Below are 20455 nucleotides of genomic sequence, written 5' to 3'. Positions count from 1 at the left end.
CCAGGTGTCTGGTCAGAAGAACAAATGACTGAATGGAAAAAAATCTTTGCTGCCATTCACAAGAACAACTCTTTTGTTTGGCCACAATTATGGGCTCTAGGTTGGGCTGCTGATGCCAAGAGTATGGCCAGAGATGGTTTAAGATACGACGGTGCTACTGACGGTGTTTACAGTAACGACCAATACGGTAAAATCGCCAAGGAAAACGACATCAAGATCCATGGTTTGACTAAGGATGATATCAAACAATACATTAAGGATTATGTTACGGCTGCTAAAAAGTGTATTGCTGCAGGTGCTGATGGTGTTGAAATTCATTCTGCCAATGGTTATTTGTTAAATCAATTTTTAGACATTAACTCTAATAAAAGAACTGATGAATACGGTGGTTCAATTGAAAACAGAGCTAGATTTCCATTGGAAGTTGTTGATGCATTAATCGAAGCTATTGGTGCTGAAAAGGTTGGTATCAGATTTTCTCCATATGGTACTTTCAACGATATGGCTGGTGGTTCTAACCCATTGGGTGTCGCTCAATTTGCTTACATCACTGGTGAATTAGAAAAGAGAGCTAAAGCTGGTAACCGTCTTGCCTTTATTCATTTAGTCGAACCTCGTGTCACTAATCCATTCTTAACTGAAGGTCAAGGTGAATACACTGATGGTACCAATGATTTCGTGTACTCTATCTGGAAAGGTGTTATTATCAGAGCCGGTAACCTTGCTTTACACCCAGAAGTTGCAAGAGAATTCATGAAAGACGATGGAACCTTGCTAGGTTATGGTAGATTATGGATTGCTAACCCAGATTTAGTTGACAGATTAGAAAAAGGTTTGCCATTAAACAAATATAACAGAGATTTATTCTACGCCATGACTTCTGAAGGTTACTTTGATTATCCAACTTACGATGAAGCTATCAAGATGGGTTGGGATAAACAATAAATAAAGTAGTTTTGCTTGCAATTTTTATAGCATTTTATAGAATGGATTAACCTTTATATATATAAAAAATAAAATAGTTATATTTGACGCGTAAATCGTTCTTTCCTGTGCTCTAAGCTCACGAAGTCTTCTTCAACAAGGATGAAAGTTTCCAAGCTATACACAACCTACCATTCTAAAGTTAAGTTTAAATTTATCAAGTAATTTCTAATGAACAATTATTCCAAAAAACTTCAAGTATTCAAACTTACTGCTCTTATCTCCAATTTTCTTTTTATAATTCACTAGCTATTAGGTTTTTTATCCAAGAAGTTAGGTAAAAAAAATCAGATTCATCTATACATGTCTCAATATCCCTATTAATACTATTGGAGCTGTTCTACCCAGATGGTAAACACTATTATGTAAACCCGGTTAATTTTAATTTAGTTATATTGCTTTCAATTTTTAAGAATTACTGTCATTTGGGCTTTTTTATAGTACAATTCTTCAGTTAACTATGCATGTCCATCAAAAGAATAAGGAATTATAATAGATAAACTATAGACCTTCTCAGTATAAGTAGACTAGTTGTCCGAATATTGGGATACTTGGCCGAATATCTTATTAAATGATTCCTGCGCTAATTTGAGAGCTCAGGTAATATTAGTTCATTCGTAAATTGCAATTTTTTATACTAGACAGTTTTCAAAAAGTTGAAGAATTACTTAGCGAACATTAATAATTATGTAAAATTGAAAATTCATGTATCTGCTAATGTGGTTTCAATAGGATAAAAGTCACAATCATATAGTAGAACCTTCTCATTAAACATGAGTTCATCCCGTCACAATGATGAACATGAAAGGATCGGTATAAATCTGATATATTACCTAAAAAAAAAAAAGATTAACAAAAATATGAATTACTAAGTACAATTTACTATAACATTGCTATTAAATTATTAATAAGGTAAAAAAGAAGTGCTAATTTACTGTTTTTTGTCCTTTTCCTTTTCCTTTTCCTCCTCTTCAACGGGATGTAAAGCACCATATTCTTTACAAACATTTTCGGCATATTGTTTAACACAGCCCAATGTTGTTGCTAAAATAGCTTCTACATCTCTAGAAGGAATAAATTCTTCTTCAAGGTCTTTAGCAGAATATAAGTTCAAAACATAATCTAGTAGGCCTTTAATAGCCATGACTTTTGAAATTTCATCAGCCTCACTATATGTAAACACTAATAAATCATCGAACTTTTTGTTGTTCGGATCTTGTGAGATCACATCCCAGAAAGCGATTGAGTTTGGAGACATGACATTATAGTATTTACAAGAATATGATGTAGTATCCCAATCTAAAACTTCTGTATTAAAGTCCATAGAAGGTACAATCAATTCTTGATGATATATACCTTTTTCTTCCACCAAAATATTCAACATAGGCCTATAGAATTTTTCACCACAACCACATTTATCAATATGTAATTTTGAAAAACCTAACCAAAGTTGTTTACCTGGAATTCTTGGTATAACTGAAGGCAAAGGAACAAATTGAGTACCACCACGAACACCACCGAAATTTGTTTTATCAGAGAGACCCAATGTTTTTTTAGAAAAGACTTTTTCACAACTACCATCATTCAAAGAACACTTTAAAATTTCTAATGGCATGAAATTATAAATAAAATGAATTGAACCACGAGAAAATTCTGTTGAGGAATCATTATCAGTAAAAATTGGAGCCCAATTTTTTTCTTGATTTCTCATCCCATCATTATGAATTTCAAATTTAATTAATGAATCTACTGTACGGTGTGGGAAGAACCCATACATCCTTCTACTACCACTATCTTGCATATTAAAGACAACCACTGGTTCATCAGCTACATGATTTTCAGTAGTTTTCATAATAATTCTCGGATCTTCAGGGCCAGAAAATCTACCTCCGAATTTAATTGGGAATTTATAAATCGTTGGATAAGTAATGAAATATTTATTTAATAATTGATTTCTTCTTTTTTCATTTTTTAAATAATTCTTTTTTTGATTTATAATACAACTATCATATTCGGAAGAAGTTTCATCGAAAGCTTTACAAACATCAGAGGATAACCCATATTCTATATCTATCTTTTTCAATTCTTCTTCCAAATTTTCAGGAATTTTCAAGTCTAATTTTGGTATACGTTTATTAAATAATTCATTCCAATTTCTATCAAAAGCTTGAGCTCTAACAATGGAAACATCTGGACCTTGTTTTCTACCCCTAGAAGAATACATTAATCTTGTTACTGTGATATAACATTGTTCCTTTTCTAACCAAACACTAGAAGAACCAAATCTAAACCAATTTGATTTCACAATTTCTGCATCATCTTTACCCTTTTCATTATCATGAACCATATGTTTAGCAATTTCATCTTCAGCTCTAATAATTTCTTTTCTTAAGGATAATAAATCATCAGAAATGATTTTTCTCTCCACGGAATAATGAATTTTAGAAGAATAAGCTAAATCTTCACAACCAACCAAAGAATCATAATTATTTGTTAACATTAATTCGAATTCTTTAACAGTTATCGGAGAACCATCTTTTGATTTTAATTCATGCTTATCTAATTCATCCTTTTTCGATTCAATTAAATTTTGAATATTTAAATTTGTAATATAACCAGTGAATTTAAAATCATCAAATTTGGAAAAAGTTTCATCATTAGGGATTGGAAATTTATTAACCAGAGTTTTAGATAAAACATTGGAAAGATCTAGATGTGATAGATCTTTTTTTGTATCCACAAAATTTTTAGTATTATAAAATCCAAATGTATTTGAAGAAGGATACCACGAGTTGGTTATAATTGTGTTATTATTATTATTATAATTACCATTGGAAGTTATTAATATTATTGAAATGATAAATATGACACTTATTGCTAAGATCACTGATTTTAACCTGTAGTGGAGTAATCTTCTTAAAGAACGTAATTTTGATAATTGGAAAGATAAGGAAGACATTATGATTTTTACTTTTGGAATTTATTTTATTTTATAAGAGCAATATGGAACAAAAAACAAATAAACCAAATAAATAAACAGAATAATAATAGTAGAAAAAAAAGACCAAAAGAGCAAAATAGAAATTAATGACGAATTTTAAGGATTGTTAATGAAAGAACAATCAGAGCTAACGGATGAGAAAAATAAAAAGCAATATTGAATTGAGCTAGTAAAATTAAGCTAATTAAGCTAATTGAGCTTGTAAAGATAAAACAAAACTAGAAGTTATAGCGTTGAAAGTAGAAAGCCTTAGGAGCGGCAAACGACTAGTAGAGCAGAAAATGTAGTTCTAAAACCCGTTGATAAACTGTAAGGTCCAAAGCACAGAACGTGAAACCTTCCAAAAAAAACACTATGATAGGTGTCAATGGTAATTTTGAATATTGATTATCGTAACCAATAGATTATATATGTATACGTAGCTATATCTACCTTGTACCAACGGAAAGCCAACAATTATGAAGGATAATTAAGGGAATAAACAAATGGGGCCAAAACAAACTTTGAGAGAAGACCAAAAAATAAAAGGTGAAAAAAAAACGATGATCAGATACACACACACCTACAAGATGATTCAAGAAAAAGGATTAGTAGGCAGACACACAGGCGCAAAGGTGAAACACGAGAAGGATTAGTGTTATATACATAATCAACAATATGTTAAATACTATAAAACGGTATTTTGACATTACCATGAAAAAAAAACTCAAAAAAAGTAAAGACAATGGAAAACAGGCTAGAATGTCGGCACAGGATTCTCTGATGAGACCAAATCAGACAATATATAAATTCAAATAAAGCACAGCTTCTAAGCTAATTTTCCTCTACTATAGGCTATATTATCAACGCCTTTATGATTGCCATCTTGAATGTTTTCTTCCTTTTCTTCCTTTTCTTCCTTTTCTTCCATTTCTTCCTTTTCTTCCTTTTCTTCCTTTTCTTCCTTTTTTTTTTTCTTTTTTTTTATTTTTGTCCATTTGCCATCTCAGCTATTGAAACCAAGAATGGAAGGCTACTACGATGAGCCGTATCTCATTAATATCAAATTTCAATAACAGTAGGCTTTGCATGGACACGCCTGTTTCTGGGGAAATTAAACCGTGGGATGAAAAATACCAGAAACAGCTACAATACCGATGTAATTACCTATTTAGCACTGCTTGAAGTGGCTGCCCAAAACTGCTAGTCTAACCGTTTCATTTATTACTGCTTTAGATTTTCCAGGACAATCCTCGTGTATGGAGGAAAAATAAAACTAGTAGGTATCCTTCTGGGGGCAAAGCCGTTTCAGGCGTTCTGCCGGAGAGAAGTGCCCAGACACTTGCGCAGGAATTGTTCTACGATGCTCCTGTAGAGACATTGTTGGCAGGAGAGTTGTAGGAGGATCGGTAAGGAGTCCACCGAAAACTATGGATCGGGCGGGCCATCTGGGAATCTAAGAAAATGCCGTCTCGGAGCCGGATTCGGATTCGGGATTCGGCTCGGACGCGAGTTCGGGTTCGGATTCGGATACGGAAGCGGAAGCGGATACGGATACGAAGACGGATACAGATTAAGATTCGGCTTTGGAGTCGGTCCGGCGCATAACCGGATCTGGTAATGACTTCGTGGGACAGTTATTCCAGGCATCGTTGTGTGCAGGCCTGCCGTGCCAAACATACGTCCGCAGGCGGTCCAAGATGTTCCGATCGCAGAGACAGGTGTGCAGAGGCAAAGGGATGGCGGAAATACCTATCACACTTCTTTTTCTGGCTGCAGGGTCCCGACTAGACGGAGATAGCCTCGGACGAGTCATCGGAGTTACTACTTAGAGATCTGCTACAGGATGTTGCGTAGAGACAAGGCTAGAGAGATTGCGTAGGGGGTGTGTTTATGTTATTGCTTTGGATCTGGCTTGGCTCGCTTTTTTTAATTTTCCGTTTCCTAAATCACTTGTTATTACGTGTCACAGAGCTAGGTACTTTTTTATTTCCAGTAAATATTATAAGGAATCCATATTTAATATATAAATAGTTTTGCTGTCATTAATGATTTCATCATTGCAATTTGGTTTATTGTAATTAAATTAAAGTGTATGATGGCAATTACTTGAACGGTATATACTCTTTCTTGAGCTTAGAGAAATTGACATCATTATCCTAATTAACGACTCAAATGACACTTACACAAGTGTGTAATTGAATACTTGTTTTGTTTATTTATTAAGGCATTAGGCAATACATAATGAGAGTTTCGGAGTTGGAGGCACGATTTCAAATTGTTTCATTTTATTCGTTGGATCAGAGATGATTTATGGTGTGGGCAATATTAGACGTCCAATAAAATTTGATTGACACCAAGAAAAAAATCTCTCCTCATGATAATGTTGATATATATGTCAGAGATGGACAGACTAAACTGTGTCGACTGTTTTTTTGTGCATGATTCAAGATGTATAATAAATAAATACTGTAATTGCTTAGACTTGGCATGTTTACTTAAAGTAATTTAATACGTGGCACTGAACTCGGTATTTCAATTGTAAATATATGTCATTAGCATTCTTTTCCTTTTATATTTAGAATAAAATTAGTTTACCTTATTGCGGAGTATGTCTTGGCTTGAATCACACCAAATAATTTAAAAAATATTAAGATAATTGTAAATTAAGTTACCGTAAAGTTAAATTAACTTTAGAAACAAATGAAGCTTATTGGATACTCCGTTATGTTTTATTAATGATACTTTCTTGGCAATGCCTTCTTTGTGGTCCCCTCTCCGTGATACTTCATTAGTGTATATTTTATTCTTAATTACCGTTTGCTATTACCAAGAACTGAAACATGATCTCTTTTTATTGTTTTCATTAAAACGGTTAACCTTGTTCCTCTTTATTGATTGTTCCTGAAGGAATCTTGGTTACTTGAAACCTTGAAATTAAAAAAGAAAATACAGAAGATTCTTGATGATCTTAAACATATATAAAAAAAAATAATCTTAATTCTATAATTCATCATTAAACTTGTCAAATCGCCACTACCACAACCACCACCACCACCACCACCCCAAACCGCTTTTTTTAAATAAAAAAATGGCTTCAAATCATTTTATTAATGATAAATCTAAGGAAGATTTAGTATTCGACGAATCTAGTATAGATGATTCACTTATAGAAAATAATACTATCAATGACAATATCTCAATATTTGAAGTTAAAAAAATTTTTTTAAGAATTTTAATTAAACCAATTGAACTCATCTTTAATTTTTATAAATTCTTTATAATTAAATTTAAAAATAATAAATTAAAATTCATATCAATATCAATTTTTTTAACTCTATTGAATTTTATTTTAGGTTTTGCTTTTTCTTCAAATGATGGCAAAAATTTAAATTTCAATAATATGAATATTTATAATTTGAATTTTAAAAATTTGAAATCAATAAATGATAAAAATACAAATTTCTATATTTATAACACTTACATTTCAAATTGGTTAAAAGGTAATAATGTCTATAGTAAAAGAGATCTTTTAAATGTAGATATTAATCCCTTTTTAAAATTTAAAGACTTTAAAAATTCTCCAATTTCAAATAAAATTAGAAAAGAACAATATCTCAAGATGGATGTAAATGGTTATGTTTCAAATATTAAGTTACCAGCACCAATTGATTCAAAAAATCAAAATCATCATGGTATTAAGCAAAATTCAATAATTGATGAAAATGAAAATATTAATAATAAAAACGATTATGGAAGATTAGACACGTTATTTTATAACAATTTTTTTCTAAATGGGAAATATTCAACAAGTTTAGCTTCAATATTAAATGATTCAAAATTAATTGATTGTGATACTTTAAGATATGAAAATGAAATCTCATATTCTAAAGAAAGAATTTTAATTCAAGATAGCTTATTTGATATTAGAGAACAAGTATTGGGAAGAGATGATCCTCTTTCCAAATGGACTTTCCATGATAATGAAAAAGATAAATCTGTAGATGAAGTAGTAAGAACTCATTGGGGTAAATTCGGTTCTGCAACCATTTGGCTAGAGACTGAACAATGCTATATTACAGTAACAAGAGTAATGTATTCTTCAAGAGGATTGAAATCTGCTCCTGATGTATCTATGATAAGAGCTCAAGCTTTTGATAAATATTGGCATGAAATTAAAGGGAAAAAAATTAGAAAAATAGACGTTGAATTACCTGACGATATTGAAATTCAATTAGCCAATATTGATAAAGAATTTGATCAATTAATAAGCTGTGAATCTCTTTTTGAAAATGATTCAAATCAATATAAAAGTTGTATTGCTAAAAATAAAGAAATCACAGATAATATTAATGATCGTAAAAATAAAATAACTGATTCTTATTATATTACTTATCCAACTGTTTACCAATTTCCATTCAATCCTCGTGGCTATTTAAGAGGGCCTGAAGATCCAAGAATAATTCTTAGAAAAAATGGAGATAAACAAGAACCAGTAGTTGTATTTAATATGGATAACGGTGATGGAAGAAGAATGTATGGTTTCTTACCTCATAGAGCTTTTGATAATTTTGTACATTTTTATTTAAGAGAAGATAAAAATTCCGTTCAAAAGAATTGGACTCCATTTTTCACAGAAGAAGATATTGAAACAGTTTCTGACGTTTCACCGGGAACTATTCATTTCATTAGAAGATTTGCTCCATTTGAGGTGGTACAATGTTCATTATTAGATGGTGTTTGCGATATGGTATACAAATCTGAATTCTTAAATGATCCTGCAGGCCATAATTTTGGTATTGTACGCGGTGGAACTCAAATGGTTCCTTTACCTGATATCATTCCAAAAATTTTTGGGAAACAGATGTGGATTGGATTTACAAAATTACATTTAGATAAATGTGGTTGCGGAGAAAGATTTTATAGACCAATGCTAACATTATTAGTAGAAAAAGATGGTGTTTATAATCAAGATTTAATCGTCCCATCGATGGACTTCCAGACTGATGTATTGAGTTGGGATAGGGTTTCAACTGAATGCAAAGAGTACAATGTAATGTCCCCCAATTCAATTGCTGCTTGGGATGTAGTTGGCCAAGATCCAAAAACTAGAAAATTCGATGATTTTTTAATATTCTCCTACAGTGAAGCAGATGCAGTCTCTAAAGTAATTACCGTAAGAGGAATCTTGGATTATATTTTAAACATATATTCTCAAAAAGATATCGAGGAAGATTTCATCCAATCCGATGACACTGATTTTATCTTTATGAATTCTTTTGAATGTCTACATGAAGAAGCAAAGAATATCTGTAAAGCTTATGGTGAAAAGCATAAACAATATTTAGGCAAATAAAAAGGAAAACTATACCCCGACAATATTTTTCAAGCTTTTATGATAAAAAAACACGAAACTTACATTTAGTTTCTTCTTCATCCATTCAATATTAATATTCCTAAAATTATATACTGGCATTTTTTATAAAGACTATTTTACTTTTTTTTCTTTTTACTTTTAATAATGTTTAATTAATAAAAAATTCACTTTTTTAGGTGACAAGTACGTTAAAATTTGTGACACAAGAAAGGACTACCAAATAGGGAATATTACCGGTTGTAGATTTAGGCCTACTAGCATTTAATCTAGAAGCTCAAACTAAAAGGTATAGATTAACAAAACATTGGCACATGATATATCTAAAATTAGGACCCACTTAATCTATATTTAAAATAGCTCCAAATAGTCTCATAATTTTGGTTTCAAATAAAAGGCGCTTGTTACATTATTTACCTTTGATCTAAGGTGACAAGCAATATATGAAGATATTTCATAAAACAAAAATTTAGAAATATGATGTTCCGATAATATCTAGTTTTAACCGATAGAGTAAGTTGGTTTCAGGAAACAGTGACTATTTTGTACAGGATTATATATCATCATTTCCATGATTTGGTAAATTTCCTTCGCGACTCCGGGAAGGAATTTCTGAAAATGAAAACACGATTTGACACGTATTTCCTTTTACTGGCCAGAAATAAAGTTAAAACGAATCAAATCTCAAATATATTATTATCTGGAAAATACATAACCATTAATGTAAACAAAATTTTAAAAAATCAGTTTCTTAGGATGCATATTCTTTCTTGGGGTATAATCTTCTTATAACATGCTAAAAAAAATATAAATAAATAAATATATATAAATATTGCTACTCTAATAAATAATTCAAATTATTTCTCTTATTAAATAAGCAATATTTAATAACTATTATCTATTAATATGAGTCTTAAGTTTAGCTCAAATTAATAACTTGCTTCTGCTTCTACTTCTATTATAAGTTAAACAAAATATAAATATTTTGCCTGGTATTTTTTATCAGACAGCCTTTTATTAGAACTTTAGTAATATTGAGTCAGAACACATCAACATCTGAATATACTATGGAAGGTAACTCTATTTTTAAAAGATTAAAACGAGTCTCGAAATACCGGAAGTACATAAATAATAAAAGTACCAAAACTCCGAGTTCAAAACAGACAAATGTATTGAAAAAATATTTAAAACTTAATATTTTTAAGGGAATATTACTCTTATTTATAATACTTATTATATTAAGAGCGAGTAATAATCAACGTCTCTTAACTTTCCAATTTCAGACTACCAATGACGATGATTTGGTTTTAAATAAAAAGGATCTTGATATGGTTGATATCAGACATAAGTTAAGGCATTCATTTCAGGATAGTTCTCCAATATCCAAAAAGATAACTTTCGACAACTATAGTCGTATAAGGATACCAGGGTATATTTCCAATTATAATCCTTTCTCCCATCAGAATACCAAAAAGGAAGAAAATCAAATTAACTCAATATTACCTGACATCAATCCAAGGAATCTAAATACAAATATTGGTACAGTAGGGTGTAATCAATTGGCATACACAGAAGATATAGAATATTCAAGAAACAGACCATTTATCGATGACAGTTTGTTTAATATAAGAAGACAGATTGTTGCTTTTAAAGATTTTCTATCTGACAGAGTAGTAAAACAGGATGAGAGAATGGGTGAAAATGAAATTGTTCGTAAGAGGTGGCAAAAAATGGGTACTTCAAGTGTCTGGCTAGAGAGTGAACAATGCTATATTGTCTTAACAAGTGTTCGCTACTCGTCAGAAGAAGAACTATTTGAACCCGACGTTTCTGTAATAAGAGCACAAGCTTATGACAAAGATTGGAACGAAATTAAAGGTAAACGAATTTTAAAATTAGACGTTAACGAACCAAATAATCTTAAAGAAGAGTTATCGAAGATTGAACGAGATTTAAAAGTGAAAGATAATTGCGATAAATATAATGAGGATTTTGATGCATATGAAGACTGCTTATCCAAATATAAAGATTCAAATATGAAAGCCAAGAAAAGAAAACAAAAATTACTTGACCGGTATTCTGTTACTTATCCAACTGTTTACAGATTTCCATTTAACACAAATGGCAGATTGAGAGGGCCTACTAATCCACAGATCATACTCAAAAAGTCACAGAAGCTAGAGGAACCAGTAATTGTATTTGATATGCATAATAATGATGATAGGAGGATGTATGCCTTTTTACCTCATAGATCAATAAATAATTTGATTCCATTTTATTTAAAAGAATCAAATAGGAAACCTGAGACTAATTGGACACCGTTTTTTACAGAAAACGATTCGAGCGTTGACTCTTCAATATCACTTGGGTATATTCACTTTATTCGTAAATATAACCCTTTTCAGGTCTTAAAATGTTCATTAACAGATGGGAAGTGTGAGATTGTTTTCGAGAAACCGCCCATTAAAGTTGAAGATGGAGTTTTTACAGATGTAATTCGTGAAGGCACTCCATTTGTTCCGCTACCTAATGAAATGCCAAAGATTAAAGACAAACAATTATGGGTCGCATTTACCAAAATTAGGCTAGATGATTGTGGTTGTGGCAAGAGATATTATCGTCCAATGTTAACAGTCATGGCGGAGAGTTCAGGAAATTTTACTTTTGAAATGTTTGCGCCTAATGTTAGCTTTGATACTGATGTTTTGGGTTGGGATGGAAAAAGTACAAATTGTACAGGTTATAATATGATGATACCTAATTCAATTGCTTCATGGGATATATTAGGTCAGGATCCTAAAACCAAAATAATTGAAGATTACATGGCTTTTATGTATACAGAGGGAGGCCGAGTTTCAAGAATTATAACTCTTAAAGGAGTATTGAATTATGTACTACATATGTATTCAGGAAACAAAATAAATGAGAATTATTTCTTTTCAAGAGATTTAGATTATGAAGCAACGAAATGTATAGTTTCTCACTCATTATCTGAGTGTAGAATCTATGGAAATAAGCATCCTGGGTTAGATATTGATCCCGCTGAAGAGATCCAAAAGATAAAAGATCGAAAAAATAAAAGGATTCTAACAAAAAGGAAGATAAGAAGGAGGAAAAGAAGGAAGATAAAAAGGAGGACAGGAAGGAAGAAAAGAAAGAAGAAAAGAAAGAAGAAAAGAAGGAAGAAAAGAAGGAAGAAAAGAAGGAGGAAAAGAAGCAACAAACCTAGAACAAAACAAAGGTTGAGTTATGAAATAAAAAATAAGGAAGAAGATATAGAAAAAAGGGACGGATGATAATTCTAGTAAGGAAGATAGATCCGTATAATATGTACGACTAAGAACCCTGCAATGATATAAAAAACTGAATTAGATTTAAGAAAGTAATGCAAGCGTAGTTTGTTGAATGAAAAAGCAAAACATTCTGAAATGGCAGAAGTACTACAAATCAAACAAATATGAGGAACACATATATATGAAATAAATTATTAGTTGCTTATGATAATTTCTTTATAAATTCCCATTTGCTTTTCCATATCTTATCATAGTATATAAGACATTCTATGAATTTCTTTAGCATTTAAATATCATATTAAAATATATATAGTATAATGCATCCTCATCTAGGATGGATTGCATAGTATTAGACATTCCGAAATTTGACAATGTGCTTACCAGTTAGGCTCCGATCTCTACGTATTATATCCCTAATTACTACCTTAAAAACTCCGTCAATTGCCCATTATCACAATGGTGTCCGGGTTCTCCGTATTACACTACTTAAAACGAAATTTCAGTTTTTCATTTATTCGTGCCAGTTTTCGTTCTCAATGAAAGGCCGAACTTCCTATCATTCTCTAGTGGGGAGAGGTTGATACTGAATTATTTTTATTTCTTATTTTGTATTTTGTCTTAAGGGAATCTTTTTTGAGTTTTAGAAACATACCTATAGTGTAATTCAATTATTCTGATATATAACTATAAACCGTCCTCTAATTATCTCGCTAAATCTTTAATCAATGGAAACTCCATTTTCAAGTTCTATCAGAGACAAAATTGCACCAACAAGTGATGAAGGAATAAGTTCCAAATCCCTACAAAAAACCACTAAAGATACACTTTATATGGATCAAACAAGTTTTGACTTCGAATTTAATAAATATAAGTTCAGAGTGTATTTGGATAAACCAGCTTTGCCTCGTGAATTTGTTACTGCACCAAAGTCATTAGATGAAAAATTAGAAGATATGATAAATGATAAGACTACTAGTGATTTTTTAGAAAAAGTTGAAGAAGCCTCATCCTCAGCAAATAAATACAAGGTACTCAGAGATATTGCGACAGTTCTGGATAATTTTGCTCAAATAAAAGAATATTGTAACTCAATTGATGATATTAAACATTTCTGTGAAGAATCTCACCTTAACACCTTCAAAGGTAGCATCAACACCTGGAAATTAAAATTTATTGACGGGCTTAAACGCCCTGGTGGAAGAATACCCATCCAAGTAATGAAATTTGTAACTTTGTATACAAATAATATTAACTCAGAACAGGAAGCAGAAAAGAAAGCAGAAAAGAAAAATCTAGAAAAGGAATCAAATAAAAAAAGCTCGGCTACTTCATCTAAAAAGTCAACCAAGAATCCAACAAATTCACGGAAAAAACTTCCAAAATTTCTTGCAGTAAGCCATATAATGGAATTATCTGGTCCATTCAAGAAGCAAAACTCTACAATTCAAAATGCTTATGAAGCTGCCTATCTAACCGAAAAATCAAAAAATGAAAATGTCCAACCTTTTAAGAAATGGGCCAATCAATATTATGTTGCAATGAAACCTGCATATATTTTGAAGTATTTATATGATATAAAAGACACTGATGATTTTAAAGAATTTATAGAGTATAATTTAGAATCTCTGTTATCATATTAAAGATACCCCTAATCCTGACTAAACTTTTTGTACTATAATCACAATATAATATATATTCTGAAGGGGTTATTTTCAGTTTACAGCTAAGAAAATACTAGAAAGCTTATACTGTGGCTTTTGTTGGAAAGCAATGATATGGTATCAATTCGTTACCAACCAATAATCGTTGAGAGTAAAGAACGTGTCCTATTATGGACAAAATTGAAACTAGCTCTTGTTCCATAAATACCCCAATACAATTATTATATATATTGCCTCAACTCAGAATATATATATATATATTACTTCAATTCATAACTTCTATTTCCCGCGGCCTAATCAGGCTTGCTTTAAAGATCTGAGAAATATTAACGCTAACAAAGCATTATTTTTATAACTAATTAATATACGTAAACTAGATTTCACAATCAAAGCATTTTTAAATACTTACTTTTCTGAGAAGAGTATTAAGACCCTTATTATGATTTACAAGTTTGCATCTTCCATTTAAAATTGATAATGGCTCTAACGTTTTGATGCTTTCAATTCTACAATAAGATCACCTCATTATTTACTTATTTGAGCTAGAAATATTCCCGAAACATTTTATAACTTATGTATTTTATCTATCAGGTTTCATATAGAAAGCTTAATATATAAACGCGATATATTTCTCCACTGTATGTTGCTTTTGCCCGATGGAGTCTGAAGCGCGTCTTGTTACAAATAAGATTAAAAGTCGCCTTTTTATAGTTTATATCAGCTGTTTTGTTGTCCTTTAAAAATTAGAATTTGTAGGAAAATAATACTAAAATGGATAAATCTCATGACATATTGTTAGGGATAAGCCGTATCCCGTCACCTTGTCGGAGTATATTCTTTTAGACAACCCTAGTGTTAAACAATTATTAGGTGTTCAAAAAAAGCCTCTTTTATAGTTTTATTTTAGGCAAATTATCTACAAACAACAATTAACGTGTTGGCCTGTTTATTATGGCGTTTTGTCTTACTTCATAGACGAATCTCCTACGGGTAATAATTGGTTAATTCTTTCCCTATTATTCACTTGTTCTGATATTAGATAATTGTTTATCATTACTACCTTGAATAGAATGTTTCTAACTTTACGTATTACATGCAAAATTAATTATTATTTAACAGATATTTATAAAGAGGGATACACCAATAGTCAAACGAAAGAGATAGCATCACAACCACACTCTTCTAACGTATCTAAATATTGGATAAGCTCACTGGAATTGTTCTTTTGTTAAAAAGAGTGTAACAGATTCTGTGTAGGTTTCTCTCGTTCTCTAAAGTAGATCACGAACTTGAGGTAACTAGTCTTCCTTTTACCTTACCCATTTTTTTCTATTTTCTTTTGCTTTTTTTATTTATTTTTTTGATATCTAGAATATTGTTTAGAAATGAGTCTAATCCAAGAACAAGGTGATGATAGAGAAAATATTTCATTAGATACACTTATGCAAACAACATGTACAGGTGAAAATAAATCCATTGATAATTCACTAGAAGCAAATGGCACAGGAGTTGATCAGGGGATATGCTCTAATATTTTTCAGCTGAAATTGCAAAATCTTAAATCAAGCTCACGATATGTTGCCCATATATTACGATCTAGATGTAATTTCCGTTTTTTAATGAATTCTAAACTTAAACTTAGAATGGTAATACTTCTATCATTAATTGTCATACTATCAAGTTTTCATATACTTTCAGGGTCTTCAATCAAAAACACTACCTATTTTTTTTCTTCAAATAACAGATTAAAACCAGTAACATCAAAAAAAGATTTATTAAGTTCAGATTTTTCATCAATTTTGAAGGTAAAATCTTTTAAGAATAGACCGATCAATAATATTATGAGAAATCGTAAATTTGAGGAATATTCTTTTAATAGTTATTTGACAAATTTAGATCCAGACTTTTTAATTGACAATCATTCAAAAAAGTTTCAAAATTTAGCTGAAGGAGAAAAAAAAGATATTGAAAAGAAATTAGATTGTGATTCTTTAAAATATTCATCGAAGATATCTTATTCGTCAGATCGAACGATCATTAGTGACGATATAATTTCCATCCGTAAACAATTATTAGACGCTAATGACGAATTCTCAAGGGCAATTGTTGCTACTGATGAGAAGGATAAAGAGTTAGATGAAATCATTAAAAAAAGATGGTTCCAATTTGGAGCTTCTAGTGTATGGCTAGAAAGTGAACAATGCTACTTAACAATATCAAGAATACTTTATACCCCTAAAGAAGATAAATCTCAGCCTAAAATTTCTTTCCTACGTGCCCAAACGTTTGATAGAAATTGGAATGAACTTACTGGCAAACGCATAGCGAAAATTGATGTGGTTGCACCAGCCAATATTGAAAAAGAATTAAAAAAAATTGATGACGAATATGGGCTTTCGAATGGTTGTGAGTCTATTGTATCTGACCCAAACGTTTATGAAAAATGTATTTCAAAGCAGAATAACCAGCGACTCGAAGCCCAAGAAAGGAAAAATCTGCTATTAGATAAATACTTCGTGACATACCCCACAATTTATAAAATTCCGTTTGATACCGATGGTAAATTTAGAGGTCCAGAAGATCCAAGAATTATATTACGAAAAATTCATAACAATGAAGAGCCTGTTATTATCTTTAACATGGGGAATGAAGAAGGGCGTGGTATTCACACATTTTTGCCACACAGAGCTATTGAACAATTACAAAAATTGAAAGTTTCTAATTTTAAGGTTTTAAAGAAGGAGAAAAATTGGACCCCATTCTTTACTGAAGATGATATACCTGCATCGATTTTATTAAGAGGATTTATTCACTTTGTTTATAGTTTTAGCCCTTTCCAAATACTTAAATGTTCCTTAGATGATGGGTATTGTGACATGATAACAGGAGTAAATTCTGAAAAATTCAAAAGTTTCCATGCAATACGTGGGGCCTCTCAATTTGTACCATTACCAGAACCTATCCCTCAGGTTCGAGACACACAAATATGGCTAGGTTTTCCAAAAACTCATTCTTCAGGTTGTGGTTGTGGCTCACATTTTTATAGGCCCTTAATGATGTTAATGATTGAGCATAATGGACTTTTCCATCAGGAATTTATTGCACCAAATATTAATTTTAATGTTAATGTGCAGAGTTGGGATCATGGTGATGCTCGATGCGATTGGAATAACGTAATGACTCCAAATTCAATTGCAGCTTGGGATATAGTTGAGCATGATCATAAATCAAATAAAATAGAAGATTATTTGGTGTTGACTTATAGTGAGGCAGACGAAGTATCCAAGGTAGTCATTATTAGAGGATTGGTAAATCACATCCTTCAAATGTATCATAAAAAAGACGTTTCTGAGAAATATACTCCTTCACCTTTCACACGGAACATGATGAAAAAGACTGTGTCTTGCGCTATTAATCAGCTTAGAGATGACTGCGCAAAATACGCAGAAATTCACAACCTATAACCAAATAATTATTAATTTAAAATTAATAAACATTACAAAAACTATTTAATTTCAAAGACAACATTACATGGGTTTCAATATAAAATTGTAATGTCTCGCCATTTTTTTTATATATGTATAAATAAGTTACACAGAATACTTTACATAATTAATGACAATATTTATCTCTATAATTACTTTATTAGTATTAACGTACACATTTAAATGCATGTGTCTATTCTATTTAATGTCTACATAACACTCACGAATGCTTTTTTCCATAAATGTTACATTGATTTTTTATTTCATCAATTGTACATTGAAGAGTGGTTGCTAAAATGTTGTCAGAATCCAATGAAGGAACAAAATTTCCTCTATGTCTTTCTCACCATATAATCTCAGGATGTAATCTAGCATACCTCGGACAGTAATGACTTTAGATAGAATATCGGATTCACTATAAGTAATTACCAAGTAATCATCGAATTTTTTTGTCAAAGGATCTTGGCCTAACACTTCCCATGCAGATATTGAGTTTGGTGACATAATATTGATATAGTCACACTTATTTTCTTGATTATTCCATCCAATTACCTCTGTATTAAAATCTAAATATGGAACAACAAGCTCTTGATGGTAAACACCGTTACTTTCCACAAAAAGACTTAACATAGGTCTATAAAAATGTCTACCACAGCCACAATATTCAATGTGCGACTTGGCTATACCCAACCACATTTGTTTACCAGTAACTTTTGGAATAATGCTTGGCAATTGAACAATTTGTGTACCCCCACGCATACCACCATAATTATTTTTATTAGACAATTTTAAGCTCTCCTTTTGAAAAACTTTTTCACACATACCATCATTTAATGAACATTTAATGACTTCAAAGGGAGAAAAACTATACACGAAATGAATGAAGCCACGAGATAATAATGAAATAGTCTTCGTATCATCTTCATGGAAAAATGGAGCCCAATTTTTTTCCTTCTTACGTGCACGATGACCTTTGATATCAAATTCAACTAATGGTTTAATATTTCTATGTGGTAAATAAGAATAAAATCTGCGGCCTCTTTCATTTTCCATATTGAAAACAATAACAGGTTCTTCCAAATCATCATCTTTTCTTAAAATAATTCTTGGATCTTCAGGGCCTTTATATCTAATTTCTGTGTAAAATGGAATCTCATATACAGTTGGATATGTAACAAAATATTGCTTCAAAAATTCCTCCTTTCTAGCTTGACCATCTAAATAAGCATTGGCATGCTGGATAGTACATTGATCATATGCAACTGCATCTGAACTCAACTCTTCACAAGCATCAACATTACCAAATTCTTTATCAATTCTTTGCAATTCTTCTTCAATGCTCTTTGGTAAAGAAATATCAATTTTTGGAATTCTTTTCCCTTTTATTTCATTCCAGTCTTTATCAAAAGCTTGCGCTCTAATTAGTGATATATCTGGTTTATTTCTGTCACCAGATTTAGCGTACATTAATCTGGTGACAGTAATATAGCATTGCTGAGATTCCAACCAAACGCTAGAAGAACCAAATCTAAACCACCGTTTCTTAACAATCTCTTCATCACTTAAATCTTTCTCATCTTCATTTGTCATGAATTTTGAGATCAAATCATTCCTATTAATTAATTCTCTGCGTAAAGCTAATAAGTCATCTTCAATTATTTTTCTTTCTGTTGAATAAGATATCTTTGATGAATATTCCAAATCTTCACAAGATGCCAATGAGCTATAATCATTATTTAACATTAATTCGAAATCCTTAACAGCTACTAACTCACCATTAGAATCTTTCAAAGTTGAACCAGCTTTCTCAACTTTTGATTGCTTTTCATTAAGTAACTTATCTATATTTAAATTTGAAATATAACCTTTAATTTTAAAATCATCATAATGTTGGTTTATAATCCTAGAATTAATTGCACTTTTTTCCAAATTATTATTATATTTTATAGATGAAGTTAGATCGAGTGCGGCCAATTCTCTTTTTGAAGAAACTTCTTTAACAGATTTAAAAGTTTGTAAGATATAGTTTTTAGCAGTTGGAATTGATTTATGAGGATGCACTGAAATACCTAAAATAACCGAAAATAATAATAGTATGGCTATTGGACCTTTAAAATGTAAGAATTTTTTCATCAAAGGATTTTTTACATTTGCCATTCTTCTTAAAGCATGACTAATTCTAGCACATGTATTAGTGGGTGATTGATGGGATAAGGACTTGTTTGGTGTTTCAAATAGAAACTCATCATCCATAATAATATGGGGGTCCGAGCTTGGTAATGAGTGGGGATTTCCATCTTCTAATGTAAATTCATGAAGCTCTACACTTTCTTTATTGGAGAGATTCTTTGACATACTCCTTATACTATATTATCAATGAATTTATCCTCTAAATGACGTTGAGACACAGCAAAAAGAAACAACCAAGCAGTTCCACTTGCCTAAATTAATAGGAACAATGAATATGATACTGTAGATGAGAAAACTAAAGATCAAGAGCTTGATATACTTTTGTATATATGAGATTAGGTAGTGCCTTTGAGGTTTGAAGTAAAAAAATGCACTAATAACGAAGCTGAATAAAAAGAAAGCTGATTATTGAAAGATGAGGCTAAAAAGTTTGAACTGTACAACCTTTACCAATTTTAGATACACTCCAGAAGGTAAATTTGAAAAGT

At 31.0% G+C, this 20455-nt stretch overlaps 7 protein-coding genes across 7 annotated transcripts; 5 read left to right on the top strand and 2 right to left on the bottom strand.

Moving 5' to 3' along the window:
* Window positions 1-24: 24 nt before the first annotated feature.
* On the top strand, window positions 25-945 carry TBLA0C07300 (uncharacterized protein; the record flags this gene model as incomplete). Its single annotated transcript, XM_004179992.1, has 1 exon — window positions 25-945. One exon carries the CDS (start codon window positions 25-27, stop codon window positions 943-945), a length of 921 nt encoding a protein of 306 aa, XP_004180040.1.
* Window positions 946-1915: 970 nt separating this feature from the next.
* On the bottom strand, window positions 1916-3943 carry TBLA0C07290 (uncharacterized protein; the record flags this gene model as incomplete). The annotated part of the gene is made up of 1 exon (XM_004179991.1): window positions 1916-3943. One exon carries the CDS (start codon window positions 3941-3943, stop codon window positions 1916-1918), a length of 2028 nt encoding a protein of 675 aa, XP_004180039.1.
* A 3112-nt stretch (window positions 3944-7055) lies between these two features.
* TBLA0C07280 (uncharacterized protein) lies at window positions 7056-9320 on the top strand (the record flags this gene model as incomplete). The annotated part of the gene is made up of 1 exon (XM_004179990.1): window positions 7056-9320. The coding sequence occupies one exon, from the start codon at window positions 7056-7058 to the stop codon at window positions 9318-9320; it is 2265 nt and encodes a 754-aa protein (XP_004180038.1).
* A 1085-nt stretch (window positions 9321-10405) lies between these two features.
* On the top strand, window positions 10406-12634 carry TBLA0C07270 (uncharacterized protein; the record flags this gene model as incomplete). Its single annotated transcript, XM_004179989.1, has 1 exon — window positions 10406-12634. One exon carries the CDS (start codon window positions 10406-10408, stop codon window positions 12632-12634), a length of 2229 nt encoding a protein of 742 aa, XP_004180037.1.
* A 722-nt stretch (window positions 12635-13356) lies between these two features.
* On the top strand, window positions 13357-14271 carry TBLA0C07260 (uncharacterized protein; the record flags this gene model as incomplete). Its single annotated transcript, XM_004179988.1, has 1 exon — window positions 13357-14271. The coding sequence occupies one exon, from the start codon at window positions 13357-13359 to the stop codon at window positions 14269-14271; it is 915 nt and encodes a 304-aa protein (XP_004180036.1).
* Window positions 14272-15677: 1406 nt separating this feature from the next.
* TBLA0C07250 (uncharacterized protein) lies at window positions 15678-17756 on the top strand (the record flags this gene model as incomplete). Its single annotated transcript, XM_004179987.1, has 1 exon — window positions 15678-17756. One exon carries the CDS (start codon window positions 15678-15680, stop codon window positions 17754-17756), a length of 2079 nt encoding a protein of 692 aa, XP_004180035.1.
* A 312-nt stretch (window positions 17757-18068) lies between these two features.
* Window positions 18069-20132, bottom strand: TBLA0C07240 (uncharacterized protein; the record flags this gene model as incomplete). The annotated part of the gene is made up of 1 exon (XM_004179986.1): window positions 18069-20132. One exon carries the CDS (start codon window positions 20130-20132, stop codon window positions 18069-18071), a length of 2064 nt encoding a protein of 687 aa, XP_004180034.1.
* Between the last annotated feature and the right edge of the window lie 323 nt (window positions 20133-20455).

This window comes from Henningerozyma blattae, chromosome 3 (assembly GCF_000315915.1).
Source record: "Henningerozyma blattae CBS 6284 chromosome 3, complete genome".
Taxonomy (NCBI): Eukaryota; Fungi; Ascomycota; class Saccharomycetes; order Saccharomycetales; family Saccharomycetaceae; genus Henningerozyma; species Henningerozyma blattae.
The sequence above is the reverse complement of the archived record's forward strand: the minus strand, read 5'-3'. Positions and strand labels throughout refer to the sequence as shown.